Source organism: Phyllosticta citriasiana, assembly GCF_038021145.1.
Source record: "Phyllosticta citriasiana strain CBS 120426 chromosome Unknown IWZ02scaffold_4, whole genome shotgun sequence".
NCBI classification, from domain to species: domain Eukaryota; kingdom Fungi; phylum Ascomycota; class Dothideomycetes; order Botryosphaeriales; family Phyllostictaceae; genus Phyllosticta; species Phyllosticta citriasiana.
This window is the reverse complement of record NW_027117281.1, coordinates 1,948,236-1,972,055: the sequence shown is the minus strand read 5'-3', so window position 1 is coordinate 1,972,055 and position 23,820 is coordinate 1,948,236. Positions and strand designations below refer to the sequence as shown.

Genomic DNA, 23,820 nt, shown 5'->3' with positions numbered 1-23,820 from the left:
TTTCTAACTATCCCTAGTAATACCTAGCTATAGATTTTAAAGAGATGCCGTAAGACTAAAAGGGATTTAATTATATCCTTATTATTATAGACTAGTTATCCTAAAGAACCTTTAGTTTACCTTACATAAAGAAAATTAATACTAAAGGAGTATCTTAACTTTTTTATAATTACGTCTACTAACTTTTCAGAAATCCTAAAAGTATACTATTAGATTAAGGTCCTTAGTTTATTTTAGCCTTCATATAGGAGCTATATAAGTTAACTAGTATTAAATAATACTTTAATTTAGCCTATCACTCTTAGATAAACGGAATTACTAAGATAGTAAATTAGGTCCTTATATACTAACTATAACCCTTTATTAATTACTACTAAAATAACTAGTCTAATCTTCTACTATTAATGGATTTAGCTTAGGCTACCCTCCTATATAAGGCTATAGGTCTTATACTAGTAGAAGTAGACCTTAGCTTCATGCTATATATATATTATGACTAGACTACTTACATAATAATAACTACTTTACCTAAAGGTAGAACATAGTCTATAGCTTAGTCTCTCTAAAAAAGAAGATAAGAAGCCTATAAGTACGCCTATAAATTAATTTACTAATTATAAGAAAAGAGCTACTAATAAGCTAATAAATACTATTATATACCTAACTTTAATATTAGAGACTTTATTTATATTAAGAAGACTAGCTAGATAATAGACTAGCTAAATCTAAAATTAGATACTCCTAACGTGGGACCATTTAAGATTACTAGAATAAAAGGACATTTATATGAATTAGATCTTCTAAAAAGCATGAAGGTTATAAACCTTTTCTATACTAATCACCTACGTAAGGTAGCTATAGACCTATTACTATAATAGAGATACACTAAGCTAGAACCTAAGGTTATTAATAACTAGTAAGAATAGGAAGTTAACTTTATCTACTTAAGTAAGGTTACTTACGGAACTTTAAAGTATTAGGTTTAATAGGTAGGATATAATTAAGATAATAAGTAGTATATAGTAAGTTCTTTTATTAGGGCCCCCTAAAAAGTAGAGGACTTCTATACTACTAATCCTTCTACTCCTAGACTACTAAAGAACCTAGAAAAGTAGAAAAGAGCCTTCCTCTAATAAGAATCATGGGAAGAAATGTAATTAGATAACTAACCCGCCTATACTCTAGTAAAGAGAATCCTCTAACACTATAGTAAATAACCCTTATCTATATAAACTAATTTATCCTTATCTATCCTGTTCCCTATTTTAATTTTATTCCTTATCTTTTATACCCCTACTCCTCTTCCTCCTCTTTAGTAGGAATTAGAGCTAACTTCTTAAGTTTAGGCCTTATTACACCTTTAATAGAGCCCTAGAGAAAGTTATTAACCTAGTTATCTATTACGTAGTAAAGAGTAAGGTACTCTCTAGGCTATATCTTATCCTTATATCTTTTATATTAATTAGGAGGATAAGTACTAGTAAGGTTACTTATAGTATAGTTAAGGTTACTAGTACCCTAGATATAGTTTATATAATAACCCTATAAGAAACCTAGTAACTTATAGTAACTATAGAAGACGTAAGTAGAGAGATTATCCTAGTACTTAGTATAACTAGTAGCTTAATTAATACCCGTGTATTAGATTAAGTAAGCATTATATAAAGAGCTATAAGATTCCGTAGACATAATATTAAAATAATCCTTAGAAACTAGGATAATAGCATAATAAGCTAAGTTACTAAGGCCTAATATATATATTACGCGTTAGCTAGTTTCATTACTACTAAGGGATTTCTATAATAAGTTAGCCATCGCGTAAAGATAAGTAAGTAGTAATATATACCTTAGTAAGTTTTTTAAAGGCCTTATATAGGATAAAGACTATAATCTTATTAGAAGTATCTACCTCTAAGTCCTAATCTAAAGGTTCTACTAGTAATTCTATAGGTAAAGCAGCTAGATAAATAATACTACTATTATTACTTTCGCGTAAAGGTATACTTAGTAGTATACTAACGCGACGGCTACTAGAACATATATATAAAGGTAAAGTAGGTAAATTAGCTTACATAACGTTTATATAAGGATTTATAGGTAGAATAGTAACGTATACTAGCTCTTAGGAGCTAGGTACTATACCTAGACTAGTTAGCTTTACTTTACCTTTTTAAAACTCTAGATACATAAATAATTAGCTAATTATGCGTAACGTCTTATATAATAGTCTTAAGTTACCTTAGCATCCTCTTAAGGCATTATATTACCTTTAGGGTGCTTAGAGTAATGAAGTTAATTAGATACTATTATATAATAATTAGTTAAGCGTTTTTAGACCTAATATAAATAGGAGGACTTACTATTATTACTAGAGTTATTACTAGAGCTAGTTACTTAAGTAAGAGATAGGCTAAGAGTAATAGGAAGATATAATAATAGAAGTAAGGTTAGTTATTATTATTAAGGTAGTAGTAAGGAAAGTTAGTAGTAAGGAAGGTTAGTTAAACTATAAACCTAAGGATAAGATATACCTAGTAGTCCTATACTTTACGCCCTTACTAAAATAACGCCGGTTAGTCATCTATATAAGTACCTAATAAGCTAACTTAGGCTTCCTATTAGGGGGGGAATGTCGTAATAGCTATTAGACGCGATAGCTATTAGATACTAGTAATATAAGCATATTATAACTATGCCCTTACGCGATTACTTAATAAGCTAAAGCTAATCTAAACCGGCTAAGCCGTATAAGCTAGTAGTACTAATAGATAATAAATACTACTAAGGATATATAGCCTACTTAACGGCTAATAAAACTCCGCGCGGTAATAAGAAGATTAATTTCTTATCTATTTTAATAACGTAACTAAAGTAGTAATTCACGTAGTAAAGAGAGAGTTTAGTTCTTATTTTAGTTCTTATATAAATACCTATAGAAGATAGAAGAGTACATAGTATCTTCTATATTTATAATAATTAAGAAGACTTCACTTAACTTTATCTTTTAACTACTTAACTTTAATTAAGTTCTTTTTAATTTTATATACGTCCGACTAAGTAGATAGCCTCTAGGCGAAAGCCTATATATTAGCTACTTAACGATTCGTAATAAACTTACCTAGTAATAATAACCTAACTCTACTAGTATAACCCCCTTACTCTTTATGCTATTACCTATAGCCTTAGTATAGTTCTAAGCTATACACTCTAGCATGTTTAAGTAGCTAAACTATAAAGCTAAGAGACGCATAAATATGTCTTACTAAGCTAGAGTAGTAGTATTATACATGTCCTTATCTAAAAGCCTATAAGTATAATCTAGCTTAGCCTTAGAATAGGCTACTAGTAGGAGAGTAGTAGCTATACTACTAGTAGCTATAAGTAGGGGAGATAAATAAGACACCTAAGTCTAAGACTAGGTCTAGTAATAAGACTCTAACTTATTATATACTATAGTATAGTAGGCGTAGTTAATTAAGTACTTATACTCCTCTAGTATAATATTAACTACGCGGTAAAAATACTCATTAATCTACTAATAACCTATTAGTAACATGCCTAAGTAGCACCTAAATAGTATACCTATTTATACTAATTAGCTATAGCGGCATAGTACGCATACCTACTACTCCTACCTATTAGCGCCTTATAACTAATAAATAATATATAGACCTAGGTATAATGCTATAACTAAGGCGGGGCCTAGAGAACTCTAACTAGGACCTAAAGGGGACTATACTAGGACCTAAAGAGGGCCGTATATATTAGTAAGGACATATAAACGCCCTAAGAGATGAAACCTAATAAACTAAGGTTTCATCTAATATCTATACTAAATACATTATTATTATTTACCCTTAATTTAACTCCCTATAGTGCTAAATCTCACATTTAAAACCTTTAACTACTACGGCTAGTTAAATCGAAAATAGCTCCTATAACTCATTTAGGAAGTGTTAACCTAAAGGCCGGCTCTCTAGCTATAAACTAGCTAGTTAGAGGCTAAGAGGCTACTAACTAGAGGATAGTCCTCCCCCTAGTTAATAAAGATGCTTATATTAAAATCTAGTCCCTAAATAATAGTAAGAGCTAGCTCTTAGCTACTCTAACACTAAACCCGCACGTTATAACTATTAATAATAAAATCATAGCGCTCTTAGTAATACTTAATTCCGTGAATATAGAGGAGCTTACTAACTTATACTAACGGGTTTAGGGGCTTTAGGAGATTAAATAAAGTCTCTTAGGGCTACCTATTACGACCCTAGTTAGGCCTAACTTATAACCTAATTTATAAGCTCCCTATTATAACCCCCTTAGCTTCCTTATTAAGGCCCCTACGCCTAAGCTTATAAGCTTAGAGGTAAAGGATATAGACTCCTAGTTTTAGGCCCTAAATAACACGTTTAAGATATATAGTACCTCTAAAGATTTAGGGTGTTAGTTATAATAGGCTACCTAGGGGTTAGCTATTAGTAAGGTAAACCTACGTAATAAGGTATTTAACGCTCTTAACTTAAAAATAAACCCCCTAGTCTACTTTAAAGACTTCTATATATTTATTATAGACTAGATCTAGGACCCTAATATATAGAGGTTTAAGATATATATAAAGTTCTTTAACATGACCTAAATAAAGAGGTAAGAGTTTAAAAGCCTATAGTCTATACTAGAAGCTAAGAAGTAACATCTTAAGTTTAAGATTATTAATAAGGAGTACTATATTACATACTAGTTCTTATAGGTATACCTAATCTTATATACTAAGCTAACTAAGATGAGTGCTAAGAGTTATATAAAGACTAAGCATAATATATTTACTAAAGTTAAGAAGGTAGAGGAGCTCCTAGGGTAGGCATCCCTAAAGGGTAACCCTAAAGGGGTACCTAAAAGAGGCTAGTTTAAACCTAGCTTAGTACCCCCCTAGGGGCTAAGGCCTAAGAAGAAATACTAGGGCTCCCTATCTAGGGGCGTAGCTAATAAAGTAACCTAATAGGGGAGTAGGCTAAAGAACTATTAGACTAGTAATTAGTACTAAAAGGGTAGTACTCCCTAGCTAAGGAGAGACTAACTACTACTAACTAATAATAAGTTAGAAAAAGGTGTACCCTAGTTATATACCTAAGAGCATCTTAGTAACTAGGGTAGGAGAATTAATAAGGAGACTATTAAGTAATATATAACTTATTAGTAGTTTATATTATATGTAATATAGCTACTAGGATGTACTTCCTAATAGCTCTTATTAATAATAGCACTATCCTAAACCTAGTTTAGAGGTTAGTAGCTTAGGATAAGGGCCTAGTCCCTACCTAAGAGCTACCTAGTTACTACCTAAATACTACCTTAGCTAATAGGTCTCCTCTTACCTTAGGACCGGCCTATTAGCTTACTATAACTATATAAGATAATTAAGGTTAGAGCTAAGCTATAGGCCCCTAACTATTCTAGGAGAGCTAAGATATAGCGTTTAAACTTATCCTTAACCTAGAATAGATTTCTAAGGCTAAATACTATTTTAAGTACTCCTAGGAACATAGGCTATCTTTCTTCTAGATAAACCTAGACTATAAACCTATAATTAAATAAGTATTATTAGAGGAATTAAGAAAGGAGGTTAGTCCTAAGGGATATATCTATAGTGCCTAGACCTATAGGTCTATAGTATAATAACCTTAATAGGTTAGCTACCTAGGCCCTAGTAGGACCCTATAGGGTATATAATTACTAGTAACTACTAGTTACCCTAATAAAGGTGGTTATACTCTATACCTAGTAGCCTATATAGGTACTAGTAGGAGCCTAATCTAGGGCCTCCTAGAGTAATACGCTAAATTTAATAATATCTTTAATAGTAATCTTACTAGTATATTAGCCTAGAACTTAGTATATAACTATATAATTAATCTTAAGGATAGTAGAATGCTACTATAGTTACCTTTATATAACCTATCTAAGAGAGAATTAAGTATCCTTAGAGAGTACCTAGAAAAGGTACTACGCCTTAGATAGATTAGACTAAGTAAGTTACCTATAGGGGCCCTAATCCTCTTTATACCTAAGGCTAATAGGACCCTATACCTTTATATAGACTACTAGGGACTTAATAAGGTTACTATTAAGAACTACTACCCCTTACCCCTAATTAGGGAGCTAATAGACCACGTATTAGGGGCTACTATATATATAAAGTTAGACCTCCGTAATACCTACTATAGACTCTAGATTAAGGTAGGAGATAAGTAGAAGACGGCCTTTAAGATATAGTATAGCTACTATAAGTATCTAGTTATACCTTTTAGGCTAGCTAATACTCCTATATCTTTCTAAGTATATATCTACTAAGCTATAGCCAGGCTCCTAGATTCTATCTATATTATCTACCTAGATAATATTCTTATATACTCCTAAAATAAGGTAGACTATATATAGTACGTAAAGTAAATCTTATAATATCTATAGGAATAGAAACTATACACTAAAATCTTAAAGTATATATTCTATATGAAACGTATTAAGTTTATAGGGTTTATAATCACCCCTAATAGCGTCTAAATAGACGCTAAGAGGGTCTAGACTATTAAAGAATAGCTAGAACCGTAAAGCTATAAGGATATCTAAGTATTCCTAGGCTTTACTAACTTCTATTACTAGTTTATCTAGAACTACTCTACGCTAACCTAACCCCTATATAAACTCCTATAGGAGGCTAGTTAGGCCCTAGCTAGTACCTTATTAGATACTATAGAAGTAAAGAAGAAAAAGACTAGAAAGGGGCCTATAAGGTGGTACTAACCCTAGTACTAGCTAGAGGCCGCCTAGATAGCCTTTAAATAGCTATAAGTAGCCTTCCTAGAAGGCCCCCTACTATAGTAATATAATCTAAAGCGCCTATTAACCCTAATTATAGATGTATCTAACTATATATATATAGGAATACTCCTATAGCTAGCTATTAGTAGTAATAGGGCTACCTATTAGCACCTAATTACCTACTACTCATATAAATTTATTACTATAGAGGTACGGTATGATACCTATAATAAAGAATTACTTATAATTATAGAGTGCTTTAAGATATAGTAGTACTACCTAGTATATATACCCGCCCTAACGTAAGTCCTTACGGATTATAATAACCTCTACTATTTCATAGATACTAAACGCCTAACTATAAGGCAGGCTAGGTATATAGAGTTATTAGTAGAATTTAACTTTAAGATTAGCTATAAACCTAGCTTAATTAACCCTACTAATAGTTTATCCTACTACCTAGACTACGTAAAGGGCTTTAAAGAAGCGGATAAATAGCTAGTATTAGATATACTATTACCTACTCTATAATAGAAGCTCTAAGTAAAAGACCTTAAGGAGTTACTAGGTACTACTATACCCCTAGTTACTAGCTAGACGGACGTGTTATGGTACCTACTTAGAGTAGAGGTACTAGTAAAGCTACCCTTAAAATAAGTCTTATAACATAAGTAATACCCCCTTATAGTATTCTTACTTACTAGTATTAGCTTAGCGCTAAGTCTAACACCTTACTAAGAAGTAGTAGTAGCTACTCTTAGTAAAATGGTATATACTAACCCCCCTAAGTCCCTCCTCTAACTACTTCTAGATAGCTAGAGGAAGGACTCTCTATCTTAGGAGGTCCGTATAGATAGTATAATAGGGGTAGATAGTACTAGAGAGGGGTATTCTATAGACTCCTAAGGTCTTATCTACTAGAATAGTAAAGTATAGGTACCTAATAGCACCCTACTACGCGGTAAGATCTTTATACGGAACTATAATGACCTAGTAGGTAGATACTTTAGTGTTAAATATATAATAGAGGTTATTAGCCGTAAATACTAGTAGCTAATACTAGCTAAAGATATAACTATATATATAGGAGACTATAATACCTACTAGTAAAATAAGCTGCGGTAGTATAAGCTATATAGGCTCCTTAAACTAGTCTAAAGACCTATAATACCCTAGTAACATTTCATAATAGATTTTATTATAGACCTTCTAGCCTTCTAGGACCTATTAGGATATAAATATAATGCTATCCTAGTCCTAGTAGATAGGTTTATGAAATACGTATAGTACTTTCCTATATAAATAACTATAAGTATAGATAGCTTAGGTACTCTTATCTAGTATAAGGTTATTATAGTAACTAGGTGCCTAATTAATATCATCTTAGACTAGGGTAGCCTCTTTATAAGTAACTACTAGAGTATATTCTACTACTACTTAGGAATTATCTAAAAGTTAAGCATAGCATTCTACCTATAGACTAATAGGTAAACTAAGCGCTAAAACTAGGAGCTAGAGGTATACTTATATATATATATTAACTATAAATAATTAGACTAGGCCTTACGCCTATAGGAGGCAGCCTTTACCTATAATAGTAAAGTCTACTTAATAACTAAGTTTACTCTAATATACCTAGCCTATAGCTAGGTACCTAATCTCCCTAATAGTATACTAGATACTACACCCTAGACGGGGGGAACTAATAGGGCTACTATAGGGTACCTAATTAATAATAAAGGGGTTACTATAGACCCTAATATTATAGTAATAATAGACTCTAAGTAAGCTTAGTAGGCGGAGAGCTACCTCTACTAGCTAACTAAAACATATAAGAAGGCTAAGAAGTATATAGAGTATACCTAAGTACTCTAGGCTAAGTACGCTAACTGTTACTAATTAGATAAATAATTTAATATAGGAGAAAGAGTACTTCTTTTATTAAAGAATATCTATACTAAATAACTAATAAAGAAGTTAGACGCCTACTATCTAGGCCCTTTCCCTATTATCTAGTAATATAGTAGGCTAATATATAAATTAGACCTCCTACTAAGCATAGTAAGGATCTACCTAATATTCTATATCTCCCTACTAGAACCCTATTAGGGCCTAGTAGATGCTAAACCCTACCTTATTAAGATTAATAATAAGGGTAATAAGTACTAGGAAGTAGAAACTATTATTAACTATAAACTTACCCCTAGAGGGGTATAGTACTATATTAAGTAGGTAGGCTATAGGAATAAATTTAATAAATAGATATATAAGGACGGCCTAGATAACTACTAAGAAATAATAGATATGTATAAGTCTACCTATAACATTTTAAAAAACCCGGCTAAATATAAGTAGATAGTACCTAAAGGGATGACTAATAGGCTAGCCCTAGTAGGCCCTATAAAGTAAGGATAAGGATAACCCCTAGGGTCCTAAAATAAATCTAAAGGGGTAATAGTAGTAGTAGGAAGCCCCCTTAGGACCCTAATAGACCCTAATAATACCCTATAGAAACTAGGAGATAACTTAGGTAATAGCCTAAGTAATAATATAGATATATTAACTTAAAGAGGAGTATAGAAAGGATTATAGGTAGTAATAGGTAAGAGTAAGCACTAGATAGGAATAAGTATATCTTAGAAACTATCCTATAGACTTAGCCTAATATAAGTAGACTATTCTACTAACTATACCCGTAAAAGACCTTAATTACCATAAGGGTATTAAAAAAGACCTAATAACTCTACTAACTAGACCCTATATAGAAACTAGGGATAATAGGAACGCCTAACTAGTATAAATAGATCCTATAGAAAAGAAAACCTAGTTTAGCTACTATAGTAAAGGGTGTTATAATAGGTAGGTATAATATATATATATAATAGCTATAACTACTCTAACTCCTTATTTATAATAATATTAGTAGGCTTATTAGGGCTAAAGAGACCGCTAGTATTCTACTATAGGTTAGCTAATAGGAACCTAAATAGGGTTATAAATAGTGAAACTTACCTTCTAATACTCCTACGTAGCGTAGTAACTTACCTAATAATAATAACCTAACTCTACTAGCATAACCCCTTTACTCTTTATACTATTACCTATAGCCTTAGTATAGTTCTAAGCTATACGCTCTAGTATATTTAAATAGCTAAACCATGAAGCTAAGGGATATATAAATATATCTTACTAGGCTAGAGTAGTAGCATTATATATATCCTTATCTAAAAGCCTATAAGCATAATCTAGCTTAGCCTTAGAATAGGCTACTAGTAGAGGAATAGTAGCTATACTACTAGCGGATATAGGAATAGGAGATAAATAAGACGCCTAAGTCTAAGACTAGGTCTAGTAATAAGACTCTACCTTATTATATACTATAGTATAGTAAGCATAGTTAATTAAGTACTTATATTCCTCTAGTATAATGTTAACCGCATAGTGAAAATGCTTATTAATCTACTAATAACTAGTTAGTAACGCGCCTAAGTAGCACCTAAATAGTATACCTATTTATACTAATTAGCTATAGTAGTATAGTATATATACTTACTACTCCTACCTATTAGCGCCTTATAACTAATAAATAATATATAGATCTAGGCCTAAATAATTAAAGGGTTCCTAGAATAGTTAGCTATAGCTATTTAGGAAATTAGCCCTAATAACTTACTATAAGTAAGCCTATAGCTCATAACTACTAGATAATAATGTGCTAGTATCACCCCTAGGAGAGCTACTAGGCGCCTTATACTTATAAGGAGAGGTCTATAGCTTTATAATAGGGGCTAAAGGGTTACCTAGTAGCACCCTAGACTAGTAGTAAATATATTACGCATAAGTAGGGTGATCTAATAGCGGCTAAGGCTAGAAATAAACTAGGTAGCTATGAACCTTATTATATATAAGATAGGGGGGGGGGGGCTATAGTAAAAGTTATATAAAGGTAATAGTTAAAAAAGATAGATAGTAGGTAAGATAAGTAACCCTATTTATACGCCGCTAGCTACTAACTCTATACCTATAAGCTAACACCTAGGCGCTTATATATAAGCTATAAGGCTAATAATAAAGTAGATAACTCTATAGGCTTAAATAAAGAAAACCCTATTACTACGCGATGATGCTTAGGGCCATAATAATACTAATTATAGGCTAGAACACACCTAATAGCATAACTATACCCTTAGGCTAGATAATATAATGACCTAATAGATAATACTACTACTTAACTCTACGCTACTTAGCGCCCCTAAGACGGCTACTTACTAATAGTCTAAGAATAGCCCTTTTAGAGGGGGGGATAGTATAATGCTATAACTAAGGTAGGGCCTAGAGAACTCTAACTAGGACCTAAAGGGGGCCGTACTAGGACCTAAAGAGGGCCGTACGTATTAGTAAGGACATATAAACACCCTAAGAGACGAAACCTAATAAACTAAGGTTTCATCTAATATCTATACTAAATACATTATTATTATTCACCCTTAATTCGACTCCCTATAGTGCTAAATCTTATACTAGGCCTAAATAATTAAAGGGTCCCTAGAATAATTAGCTATAACTATTTAGGAAGTTAGCCCTAATAACTTACTATAAGTAAGCCTATAGCTTATAACTACTAGATAATAACACGCTAGTATTACCCCTAGGAAAGCTACTAGGCGCCTTATACTTATAAGGAGAGATCTATAGCTTTATAATAGAAGCTAAAGGGTTACCTAGTAGCACCCTAGACTAGTAGTAAATATAGTACGCATAAGTAGGGTAATCTAATAGTAGCTAAGGTTATAAATAAACTAGGTAGCTATAAACTTCATTATATATAAGATAGGGGGGGGCTATAGTAAAAGTTATAAGGCTAATAACTTATGAAGGTAATAGATAGAAAAGATAGAGAATAGGTAAGATAAGTAACCCTATTTATATACTACTAGCTACTAACTCTATACCTATAAGCTAACACCTAGGCGCTTATATATAAGCTATAAGGCTAATAATAAAGTAGATAACTCTATAGACCTAATAAAGAGACCCTATTACTACGTAATAATGCTTAGGGCTATAATAATACTAATTATAGGCTAGAATACGCCTAATAGTATAACTATACCCTTAGGTCGGATAATATAAGGGAAGAATAATACTACTACCTAACTACTCTACGCTACTTAGTACCCCTAAGATGGCTACTTATTAATAGTCTAAGGATAGTACTTTTAGAGGGGGGGATAGTATAATGCTATAGACTCTAACCTAAGGCGGGGCCTAGTAGACTCTAACTAGGACCCGAAGAGGGCTATACATATTAGTAAAGACATATAAAAGCCCTTAAGAGACGAAACCTTATAAACTAAGGTTTCGTCTAATATCTATACTAAATACATTATTATTATTCATACTTAATTCGACTCCCTACGGTGCTAAATCTCATAAATTTATAGGTATATTTATGGGCCTCTTATCTTCTCTTTTAGAGAGACTAGGCTATAGACCGTATTTTACCTTCTAGTAAAGTTTATATTATTATATAAGAAGTCTAGTTATAGTATATACGTAGTAGGAAGCTAAGATCTACTTCTACTAGCTTAAGACCTATAGCCTTATATAGAAGAGTAGCTTAGGTAAGATCTATTAATAGTAAAAGATCTAACTAGTTATTTTAATAGTAATTTATAAAGAGTTATAGTTAGTATATAAGGACCTAGTTAACTATTTTAGTAATTCTATTTATCTAAGAGTAATAAGCTAAGTTAAAGTGCTATTTAATACTAGTTAACCTATATAGTTTATACGTAAAGGCTAAAATGAACTAGGAACCTCTATTAGATAGTATACTTTCTAGATTTCTAAAGATTTAGTAGATATGCTTATAGTAAAGGTAAGCTACTACTCCTTTAGCGTTAATTTTCTTTATATAAGGTAGGCTAAAGGTCCTTTAGGATAATTAGTCTATAATAACTAAAATATAGTTAAATCCCTTCTAGTCTTAGGGTATCTCCTTAAAATCTATAGCTAGATATTACTAAGGACGGTTAGGGATAGGTAAGGGGTATAAAAGACTAGGTATCTTATTAGTAAATTTATAGTTTTAGCGGTAAATATAGTAGTTTTAGTAATATCTCTCTATAGTATAACTTTAGCCGGGCTAATAGTAATATTAATATAGTAGCTTTTACATTTTATTAATTCTAGGATAGGTAGTAATATAGGTAGTATATATTACTTTAATTATTCTTACGTAAAGGTTATCCTAGTTAGGAATAACTAGTACGCCATAATTAAGAAGTAATCTATTTTATATTTTCTAATTTAATTCATTTCTAGGTTAAAGGTAAGCTATTTCTCTCTAAGGTTCTAGATCTAGGTTTTCTCTATTTACGCGGAGGAGTTTATTAATTAGAGTTATTAGCGGTAAGATTTTTAGCTCTATTATTATAAGTAGGACTACCTAGGAAGAGGGAATAAGATACTACTCTTATATAGCCTTTACCTTTTCCTTTTAGATCTTAAGCTACTCTTATTTTCTTATAAGAATATTAGTAATAATGTTCTCCTTTCCTAGTTAGTAAGTGAACTAAATATAGTACTTAGTAAGTTATTTAGCCTATCTTACTTATTATGCGGATAACTAGTATTTAGAAGTAAAGTATTCTAAAGCCTAGTAGTCTATAATTATAAGGAAAGGTTTATAGAGGCCTATAAGTATAGATCTCTATTCCTCTAGTCCTAATATAATAGCTAGGAGTTCTTTATATAGTATTCTATAACGGAGGTTAGTATCTAATATTACTTTTAAATAAAAAGATACTAGCCTCTATTCATAGTTAGCTTAATATTATGAAAGGACTCTAGTAACTACTCTATTACTTATATCTATTTCTATATAAGTATCTAGAGTAGGATTATAGTTAGCTTAAAGTAATTTACTACATATTAGTTTCTTAAGATTCCTAAAAGATTCCTCTTTAACTAGCCCTAGTTAGTACTATTTCACTTTAGAGTATAGTCTTTCTAGTAGCTAGCTAATTTACCTATAGTTAGGAAGAAATCTCTAGTAGAAGCTATAGAATCCTAGGAAAGACTAAAGAAATTAAAGGGTTATAGGTAATTACTAAGTATAAATAGGTTTAAATTTTTATAGGTCTATTAATATACCCTCTATAGAGATAATATATCCTAAAAATTTCGTATAAGTAGTAGAGAATTCACTCTTTTTTATATTAGCTTATAATCTAGCTTTATATAGTTATTATAGAACTTTAATAATGTATTAGGTATGTTTATATAGGTCTTTAGAAATAATAAGAATATCATCTATAAAAGTAATAATAAAGTCATCTAAGTAGTTAAAGAGAACTTAGTTAATAAAGTATTAAAAGGAAGCGGGCCTATTACTTAGCCTAAAGGGTAAAACGCGGTATTTAAATAATCTATACCTTATGTAGAAGGTAGTATATTCTTTAGACTATTCTTAAAGTTATATTTAGTAGAAAGCTTATTAAATATCTAATTTTATATAGATCTTTCCCTTACCTACTCTCTATAAGAGTTTAGAGATAAGAGGTATAGGCTAAAGAGACCTATAGAAGACCTACCTAGACTACTCTTCTACTCTTCTCTTTTTATCTCTTTTATTAACTATAGTTACTCCTTTCTCCTTTTATATATTACCTACTAGGTGATATACCTATAAGGGTTTAGCCCGAATTATCTCATTATAATCATTAAATTCTCTACTAAAAAGGAAAAGCTAAAGAGGTATAGATTCTCTCTCTCTCTTTAAAGAGGTTAGAGGACTATAGTTTATATAGCTACTAGACTATTAGGGTCTTAGACCCTCGTCTCTAATAGTCTTTAACTCTAGAGGGACGTTAAATAAAATATATAAATATATATATAAACCTCTTTAAAAACTTAGAAACTATAAAGGCTACTCTAACCTTTATGTAAAATACTTAAATAGCTACTAAATAGTAGTATATAGAGAGAGAACCTACTATATAGTAGGGTTAAGGAGTTATAGGGATATATATATATCTTTATATATTTAACTCTCCTACCTATAAAACATACCTATTTCCTTTATTATCTTATACTCGTTTAGTATTTACTTATTCCTACCTATATTACTAATTTAGTAATTTTACTATAAGGGCTTAGCCTAAAATGTCTAATCATAACCATTAAAAATACTACTAGAGAGAAATGCTATATGTATATATACTAGTCTAATATAGTCTAAACCTACTAGACGGTATTATATATTAGCTAATCATGTACTATTAGGATAGCTATCCTCGTCTCTTATTATCTTAGACTTAAGAGTGACGTTAAACTAAATAAATAAATAAATAAATAAATTAGGATCCTTAATAGGGAGACTTAAAAGATGCCTAGATCGAGCCTAGATAAAAGCGATGCCAACGAGAAGCAACATCCTGGCAAAGTAGCAAAAAGTCATCGTCATGAATGCAGTGAGCAAATAAGTCGTCTAGCTGGTGCTCTCGATCCTGTACAGATTGACTTGAATAGCCGGCGATGTCAGCGTCCCATGAAGTTGCCATGGCGCGGGTTGACTTTGTAAGTGTTCCGTCGCCACCAGAGGTTTCACACATGCGAGGAGACATATGGTCGTTGGCGCTCTGAGGTACAAGTGCCCCAGAATCAAAGTAGGCGCTTTGATCAGATTCAATTCGGTCGCTCGACGTGGCATATGCGCTCGTGGAGGGCCTTTTCCAAAAGGTTGCCGCTAAGGCAGAGGGTGGGCGATGCTGTTGAGGCGCATTCAGGTCATTCATACCTTGGAAACGCTGCTCGACTTGGTGAGGCGATTCAAGTTCAGAAGCACCGATGCCGAAAGCTGTTGTGCCTGAAGAGGCAATGTCTCGATCTGGAGGGCGAGCAAGTCTTGGTGGCATCAAAGGTGGCAAATCTGCCGAAGAAGTGAGCGAGCCGTTGCGCCTTTGCTTGTCAGTATCGTTGGTCGGGGCTGTCTTTGCTTTCGAAGATGACCTTGATCCAGGCAAAGATTGCGTCGAGCTGGAAGACGGGCGAGGAAAAGGCAATTCACGCCTTGGAGGCATGTAACCGGGACGTCCAAGATCAGTTGTGGGTGCTGTAGACGGTCGAAAAGACGGCCTTTCAAGAAGAGTTGGAATTTGGGACCCGGACAGTGCGGAACTTGCAGGACGCCTGGGTTCCTGTCTGGCATGCCAAACATCTACCTTTGGAGGAGAGGAGGGCGGAAGCGACGATGCAAAGTTGGGCACAGAGTGGGAAGATGAAGCCCGGCAAACGGGTTTGGAAAGAGCAGGGCTCTCGGAAATCTGAATTCCAGCTCTGTAAAGAATGTCGTGAGCAATCCGAAAGTCACCCTCGGATGGGAACCTCAGTTGGAATCTCCTCGTCTGCCTGAAGTGAGCACAAGGGAAGCGGATTTGGACACGCAAGAGGCCAGGCGCACCATTCCATCTGGCAGACTGTACTTGATTGCCACGATGGGCGTACCTCGGCGAATCATGGCCGAAATGGGAAGTTCGTGGATGCGAAGGTGATGGCTCCTATTCCGTGCATCTGCTAGCATGGCATCTGCTTGTTGAACGTTGCGCACAACGTCGACCGTTTCCTGCGCAGACGGTTAGGGCGGGGAGAGGCAAAGAATGAATAAATGCGGAAAGCGGGGACAGTGAGCTCTTGTAAGAGGGGCACTGGCTTCCGTACCAGCAACTCTGCTCCTTGAACTACTTTGAGAAGTCGAGCAGGACCAAACTCCCCATGTTGGGCGTGTGCAGGTTGAGAGAAGTCGAAGACGACGAACAAGCCGGGCGATGAGATGTGGAACCACTGGAAAGGCTCTGACTGCTGTGGGGTGCAAGAGTACTTGCAGAGCGGAAGGGAGGTCAGAGAGGACATGGTGGATGGCGGGTAAAGATGCAGTGAGGTGAGTGAAGTTGGATGTAGCAGCAGTCAAGCAGTGAGTCCCAAAGAGGCATGTTTGGCGAGCGCCCATGGGCGCCAGGCATCCAGGCATTAGGGCCGCAAGGCAAGCAAGGAAGGAGCGTCCCCAGGCCGTTGATCGTGCGCGTCGGCCCTGTCACCGCGCGACGCATGAGAGACTCTTTTCTCGTTTCGCCCATCACCATGGCACCTGCCAGACCGCGCCAACTCTCCGCAGACCAAGTCCATTCCCCCGAATACGATCATTTCCTCAACACACTCGAACGCTACCACGCCAACAGAGGGTACACCTCCGTCTCTGCCCATCTTAGCCCACCGCTCACTCGTGTCGCAGTACAACCCTAGAGCGCGACCCCAAGGTTGGCCAGCGCCACATTAACCTCTTGCGCCTCTACAAGCGCGTCTGTGAAGAAGGCGGCTACGATCGCGTTTCCGATACGAGGAACAACAAGTTGGCATGGCGGAGAATTGCTGCTGAATTCCTTCCCTCGCACGCCAATGCCACCACACAAGCCTTTCTGGTCAAGACAATCTACTACAAGAACCTTGCGTGCGTACGCCCTTGCATCCCCCATCGCATCCGTGCCTGCGACGCTGACCGAGAGCGCAGAGCCTTCGAGATAAGCGACTTCCATCACAAGGAACCTCCGCCAAAAGAGATTCTGGAAGACGTATCTGCCAGAGGAGGCGATCTGCTCACGCGCACCAAGGACAACTTTGTCGCGTCGACGATTAGTGTGCCTGACAAGTTGGCAAACGGCCAGGAAAAGGACAGCGACGATTCAGGAGAAGACGAACAGCAAACCCCGAGAGAAGACAGGATGGACATCGACGAGCCTGGCAGCACCGGTGGTAGGGTCACCAGAGGTGAGTAATAGCAAAGCTAGTGGCGTCAATCCCACAGCTCTTGAGCAGAAGATTGTCTTCAGAGTCTATTGCCACAAGTGGTGCATACCGAACGTCGACTGATTCCCAACATACAGCCCTTCGAAATGCGCCTCCACAGCGAATTCTTTTCCAGCAGGAGACGAGCGCGACTCGGCAGACTCGATCTAGCGGCCATCATCACTCCCCAACTCCAGCTACCAACTCTCATACACAGCAGAATGGCGTCTATGGATCCAGTGGTAATATCACGAGCCTAATCACCAATTATGAACCGAAACCAGTACTCCCGTCCAATGTAAAGCCGGTAATATCGCCAAGCAACAATCCCGAGCATTTTCGCAATTTGCGGAACAGGCTTGCCAGCCGCAAGTCTGGACTGTCCTACCAGAATAAAGGAATGATGCTTCCAGGCAGTATGTTGACCGTGAGATCCAACCCCTCAAGTTCATGTTGAGACTGATGATCATCTTAGCCGGATTCGCCGGGCCAAATATATACATTCGTGCACTGCTGGCCCTCAAGTCGGGCAATGTCGAGGAAGAAGCCTACGCACTTCACCACCTCGTCAAAATCTCCCACGAGCGCGGCGACAAATATCGATTCGACGGCTTCCCTGGCCTCGCCGAAGCACTCATAGAGAGGCTGCTCGAAGTTAGCACCTTGTTCTACGGTATCCGGTGGGAGATATGCTATGTCGAGGAAGAAACCATGCTCCAACGCAACGACACACTGAATGGAATCAGTGGAACCTCGGATCTCTTGAAAAAAATTCACTCGCACACGCCTTTGATACTGACAGACGACGAGGTTCAAACAAAGGACTTCAGCGAAGCTCTTGGTCGTATCCACGAGGCCGGTCTGGTCGTCCGGAATCTTGTCATGCTCGACGCTAATGCATATTATGTTTCCCAGCTCCCGCAGATCCGGGACTTCATAACCATTGCCCTCAACCTACCGCGCCGCGCGTCGGTTGTAGAACTGAAGCACTATGCTGTGGAGATTGCGGAACAGCTGACAAGATACTGGATCCTCAACTCCGATCATCCTTTGTACCAGACGCTCCTCGCACAGCTAGACTCGAGCGATAGAGCCCTCATCATTACTTCTCTTCGTGCTCTTTCTCGCCTGGCCATGAGCGCAAGTACAAGCTATGAGCTTTCAAACATCCCTGCGCGGACTGTCCAACAGGTATGCGAATGGATGCTTGTAGAGGACGAGCATCTTAGAGAGGCATGTTTGGACTTCCTCTACCTCTACACAACGACCACTGAGAATGTTGTGACCCTGGCTGAGAACGTTGATGTGGAGGGACTGGTCAGGGTGCTCACAAGGCTGTTACTCCACAATGCACAAACCGCGAGGACTCCCGCCCCGACTCGACTGGCTGCGAGAGCACCACCTCCTTCCCCTGAGACGGCAGCGAAGCTCGCAAGCGCGGTGATTGAGCAGCTGATTGCAGTTGATGAGCCTGACCGCAGCTCGCAATGGTGCGTTTCTTTTGCCAAATTTTTGCCAAATGTTTTTGAGATCGAACTGACAAACTTCAAAGGCTGAAAACATGCTTCGAGGAGGACCCAAGCGGCGAAATCACTCAGATCGCGCTCTGGACAGCGTACAATGCAGCATTCAACGGGCCACTTCAGAAAATGCAAGCCCAACATCAGGCATCATCTCTTCCTTCAACTCCAGGCAGCAGTGCGCCTCCCGCAAGCCAGGGAAAACCACCAAAGCCTCTGATGGCTGCAAAAGATTTCATTACGAATGTCTCGACCACATTTCCAATAGCGTCGGCTCAAGTTGTGAATTCCGGAGGGACGTCGAAGTACACGATCAAAGGAATTCGCCCAAGGACGACTCCCGTGGATTCCCGAAATAGACCTTTTATCCAATGCATGTGGCTTTCAGAATCAGCCTTTCCGGACGAACCAAAAGCAGGCGGCGAGGAATGTGGCGAGTTTGTCAAAGAAGCCAAGCAGATGTGGGATCACGTTCTGTCAACGCATCTTGGATGCTTGAAAGATGCCAACGGCAAATGGCATGTGGAGGAGTCGCCAACCAACGGGGTGAAAGAGGGAAGCGCGACGCCAGAAAAGAAACACGACTGTCTCTGGGGAGGCTGTCGGCGATTTTCGAGGAACGGAGAAGGAGCAGCTGTTCTCGATGTTGCACGACATGTGATTACGCACTTGCCAGACAGCTCAGACAAGGCCCCGCAACGGAACCCACACAATCAGTGTGCCCCAGCTTCAAATGTGCCAACACGGACGACAAGCCAGCATCCCCAACAAGCGTCGTACGGGCCCTACGGGCTACTCAACGGAAGACATCGCGGGTACAGTGGGACTCGGATGGACCATCCCAGCGAAATGAAGTGGCTCAACACGGCCTTTGATGGACTGACAGTTGCGCAAGGCCTTTCTGGGGGCTCCGTCATGGTTTTGCGCAATCTCGCGCGACGGTTGGCCATGGTCTCTGAAGGGCGGGACACTAAGGCGGACGTTGATGCCATGGTCACGGACGCTGGTAGCGAGAAAACAGTCAGCGCACAGGGAGAAAATTGGGTGCGAAAAGCCTTCGCGCCGGTCATGGAGGACTTGTTCTTCGTCATGGCACACAACCAGTCGCTCAAGGAACCTCTTCACGACTTGATCTGTGAAGTCGTGGATGTCGATGGGTGAAAAGCATGGGACGGCATGTATGATAGAGTTGGCGTTACTTCAGGATGGCCAAGGCCAGGACTAGGAAAGAAGCGGGAGCCACAAGGGCTGGCACGGCGTTGATCGTCGGCGTCGTCGGCGTCTTAGAGATGACTTCAACATACCCCGGAAATGAGGCTCAGAGCTAAGCAAGTAGAATCAACTAATTGCACAGCCGATTGCAAGCGGGCAACGGTGCAAGGATGTTGGAATGGATCCGCCCGCGTGGCTGGTGCTGGTGCCGCTCGACCAGCATGCAGGGACCAACCTGAAGGAAAGCTTCCACCATGACGGTTCTGTTTCTGTTTGACGGAGCTTTTGTAAGCACTCACTAGATCCCACCGAGGGGTCGCAGAAGTAATGGATATTTTTGTGCCCAACGAGCGGTCAACTGACTCTGGACAGTCTGCAGCGGCCGCGTCAGTGCCGAACAACGTCGCGGCAGCTAGAAGCTGGGCATGCAAGGTGAGATCCCCGCTGGCAATGCTTGACTGCACTCCTCATCTTCCTTTTGCGGCATAGCCATTCCCACGGTCGTCTCAACAGTCGAGTCCCACGGCATCTTTTCGTGTCACCGCCGAGATCAGCCAAAACATCAGCCGGTCGCCCTCTGCTTTAGCAGTCGTCACCATGGAGAAAGCATTCGTCATCGTAGCGCCTACATTGCCATGGGCAACATTCTCGACCATGTCCGCCACAACCAAGTGTCGCATGGCACAGCCAGCATCATGAGTGCCGTAACAGCACCGGAAAGCTATTGATCTGTTCATGGAAATCTTCAAAATGCACCAGGACTTCATCGACATCGGATCAACAGAAGATCCAATGTGCGCATGTCTTATAGCATTCAATTGACAAGATGGTCGACTACTTCTTTGGGATGCATGGCGGCGGCGTCTCTGCAACGGAAACGAGCCAGACTGGGATCCGCATAATGGCACGCAGAAAAAATCACTTGATCAAAAGCAACGTACGTTGCAGCGCACAATGCAATCACCAGGCGGAGGCCGCATCAATCATCAGGGACATCAGCGCCCAGTCCTGGGCAGGCTGTCGCGTAAAAGCAATCGAGCATCATGTCCTCTAGCCGCCGTCACTCACAAAGTTGCTCAACCAACGTGTCGGAGGAGATTGAGAGGAAGGGAAAAAAAATAAAAAAAATAAGGAACAAACAAAATACTCCCGGGGATTTCGTCATGGCGTCCTGGAAGAAGCGAAACCAACGGGTGTTCGGATCTAGATGCATTGAAGCGGTGCTTGCCATGACCCGAGTTCCGCGTTCGCTATCTGGGTAGCCGGAAACTTTTTGTTTGCTCAAGCGGCAAAAGAAGAGGGGGCGACAAAACGAATAAGGGCCGAGGGAGCCGTAGGAATGTCGTGAGAGGTGTTGCAAGCTCAACTGTCAAGTGTCCCACGGCGCGAGAGATGACCCAGGGGCCAGTAGGATGCATCTCGTCCGGTTGTCAAGAGTCAGCAGGAAGAGGCGCAGAGACTTGACGTCGTCGTCGAAGGGTGGCTGGTGTCGTCGACGACTCGGCCGACTGGCTATCCCCAGGTGTCGGTGGCTGGGACCAGTGGCCACAAACTAAACAGTTTGGCCAGGAAACACGCGTCAATCTCACTGTTGGCGTCTAGCGGCTCCCCGCTCCTCCATGTCCGACATAGGGCTGACCCTTTACTGTCACCTCGCTGACAATGCAGCCGACGTCCGGTAAGCGCGTCAGCGACGTCTCTTCCTGCAACCGCCTGTCAGTCTAATGACGTTGGCTCCGTTGGGCCTCTTTTCCTATAAGTAATCACACCGCTCTTCTGCTCCGGTTGCTTCACCAACAATTCTCCCAACCTCTCTTTACCCAAAGCAACAAAGACACACAAGAACCAAAATCTTGACCTACTCCAAAATGAAGTCTCAGACCATCCTCGTCGCTGCCGTGGCCTCAATGGCCAGCCAGGCTTTCGCATGGCCCGCAAACTGCGCTGTAGGACCTTGATATCCCAAACGTCTGACAATGGGGTTTGTTGTGCTAACACACACCGCTAGAACAACTGCGCCAACAAGTGGAACGACTGGAGCCAGGGTTCCAGCCTCTGCAAGAACACCACGGCCATTGACGACTTCAACTCTTGCATCAGCTCCTCCAGCTGCAGCGATTCGGACAAGAACTGTGAGTTCCTTGAACCCTTGGATTGGGCAGGCACACTAATGACTCTGGAAAAGCCGCCTACCAAGCCATTGCGCAAATTTGTGTGAACAACGGTGTCACCATCACGGCTGCCCCTGAAGCCACCTTCGCCGTCACGTCTGGTGGAAGCGCTTGGCCTTCGGCTTGGTCTTCCTGGGCCAACGCCAATGGGGGCAGCGTCGGCGCTGCGGGATGGGCCAACGGCAACGGTGTTGGCCCCTTTGGCAGCGGCAACGGCAAGAACGGCTGGGGTAACTTTGGTTCTTCTGGCCCGTGGACCAACGGTCCTTGGACGAACTGGTGGGGAGGCTCTGCTTGCCCTCCTAGCTCTTGGTCTGGCTGGACCTCGGGTCCTTGGTCCACCAATGCACCCTGGACCACCTGGACTGCCTGCACGGCTACCACGACTGCCTCGTCGGTCTACACGACCACCTTTGCGGGCAACACTCCTGGTGCCGCTACGCCAGTTGTCTCGACCGGCACCAGCTACGGCATCAAGGTTGCGCAGGCGACCTCTTCCTCGTCTGCCTCGTCGAGTGGTAGCACGAGCGGTTCCGGAAAGACCACGATCGCCATCGGCTCGATGTTTGCGGCCTTTGTCGCCACGCTGATGGCCATGTAAGGTGGGCGAGTTGAACCTGAGCTTGAAGCCAAGGCGCAAATGGGACCGAAAGACTTGCTGGACGCGCTTTTCCCCATTGTCACTCTTTTTCCTCTGTAATACGGGTCTTGTTTCGTAAATAATTCCGGTCACCCGGGCGACATAAATTGTACTAGCAGTGTATCAAACCAATCAAAATGTTATTTCGCATCTGGCGCAGTTGATGAATGTGTGTGGAGTGTTTTTCGCATGCGGGGTTATTGTAGATACACGGCCGAGGCCCAAAGCCACAGAGCGGAGGGCGGAGTCGGAGTGACTGAAGCGTAGGTAGAGAACCAAAGCCTGAAGACGTCATGTCGACGAGCCTGTGACAAACGGCGACAGCACGTGTGTGAGCTCTCGTCCCTCATCGGCCAAGCAAGCCGGCGGGCCGTTCGTGTTGGAGCATGCCGCGGCGCCGTCACTCACGTTGAACAAGGTCGAGCTAGGTAGGTAGACAATTATAAGGGATCGATGGACGGGCTGACGGACTCGAGCTTGAGACGCATGTGTGGTTGACGTGAAAGTGAGAAACGTAAGATTGTTGTCGTTGGACTGTCTACTCCTTGGTCGCGTTTCGACTGTCCCGCGAACATCATCCGCGGCATTATTCATCATCATATCTTATCAACTCCCGTCG

The 23,820-nt window shown here is 39.5% G+C and overlaps 3 protein-coding genes across 3 annotated transcripts; 2 read left to right on the top strand and 1 right to left on the bottom strand.

The window, feature by feature from the left end:
• Positions 1-14,986: 14,986 nt before the first annotated feature.
• IWZ02DRAFT_447351 (uncharacterized protein) lies at positions 14,987-16,761 on the bottom strand. Its single transcript, XM_066767281.1, has 3 exons — positions 16,537-16,761; positions 16,280-16,441; positions 14,987-16,223 (listed from the first exon to the last, which is right to left on the bottom strand). The coding sequence occupies exons 1-3, from the start codon at positions 16,726-16,728 to the stop codon at positions 15,210-15,212; spliced, it is 1,368 nt and encodes a 455-aa protein (XP_066624804.1). The 5' UTR covers positions 16,729-16,761; the 3' UTR covers positions 14,987-15,209.
• Positions 16,762-16,888: 127 nt separating this feature from the next.
• IWZ02DRAFT_399301 (RSC complex subunit Rsc9) lies at positions 16,889-20,736 on the top strand. Its single transcript, XM_066765611.1, has 6 exons — positions 16,889-17,057; positions 17,108-17,323; positions 17,384-17,640; positions 17,757-18,074; positions 18,134-19,148; positions 19,211-20,736. The coding sequence occupies exons 1-6, from the start codon at positions 16,924-16,926 to the stop codon at positions 20,337-20,339; spliced, it is 3,069 nt and encodes a 1,022-aa protein (XP_066624803.1). The 5' UTR covers positions 16,889-16,923; the 3' UTR covers positions 20,340-20,736.
• A 1,141-nt stretch (positions 20,737-21,877) lies between these two features.
• IWZ02DRAFT_215432 (uncharacterized protein) lies at positions 21,878-23,327 on the top strand. The gene is made up of 4 exons (XM_066762743.1): positions 21,878-22,068; positions 22,265-22,336; positions 22,399-22,522; positions 22,576-23,327. Exons 2-4 carry the CDS (start codon positions 22,298-22,300, stop codon positions 23,160-23,162), a joined length of 750 nt encoding a protein of 249 aa, XP_066624802.1. The 5' UTR covers positions 21,878-22,068; positions 22,265-22,297; the 3' UTR covers positions 23,163-23,327.
• The last annotated feature ends 493 nt before the right edge of the window (positions 23,328-23,820 follow it).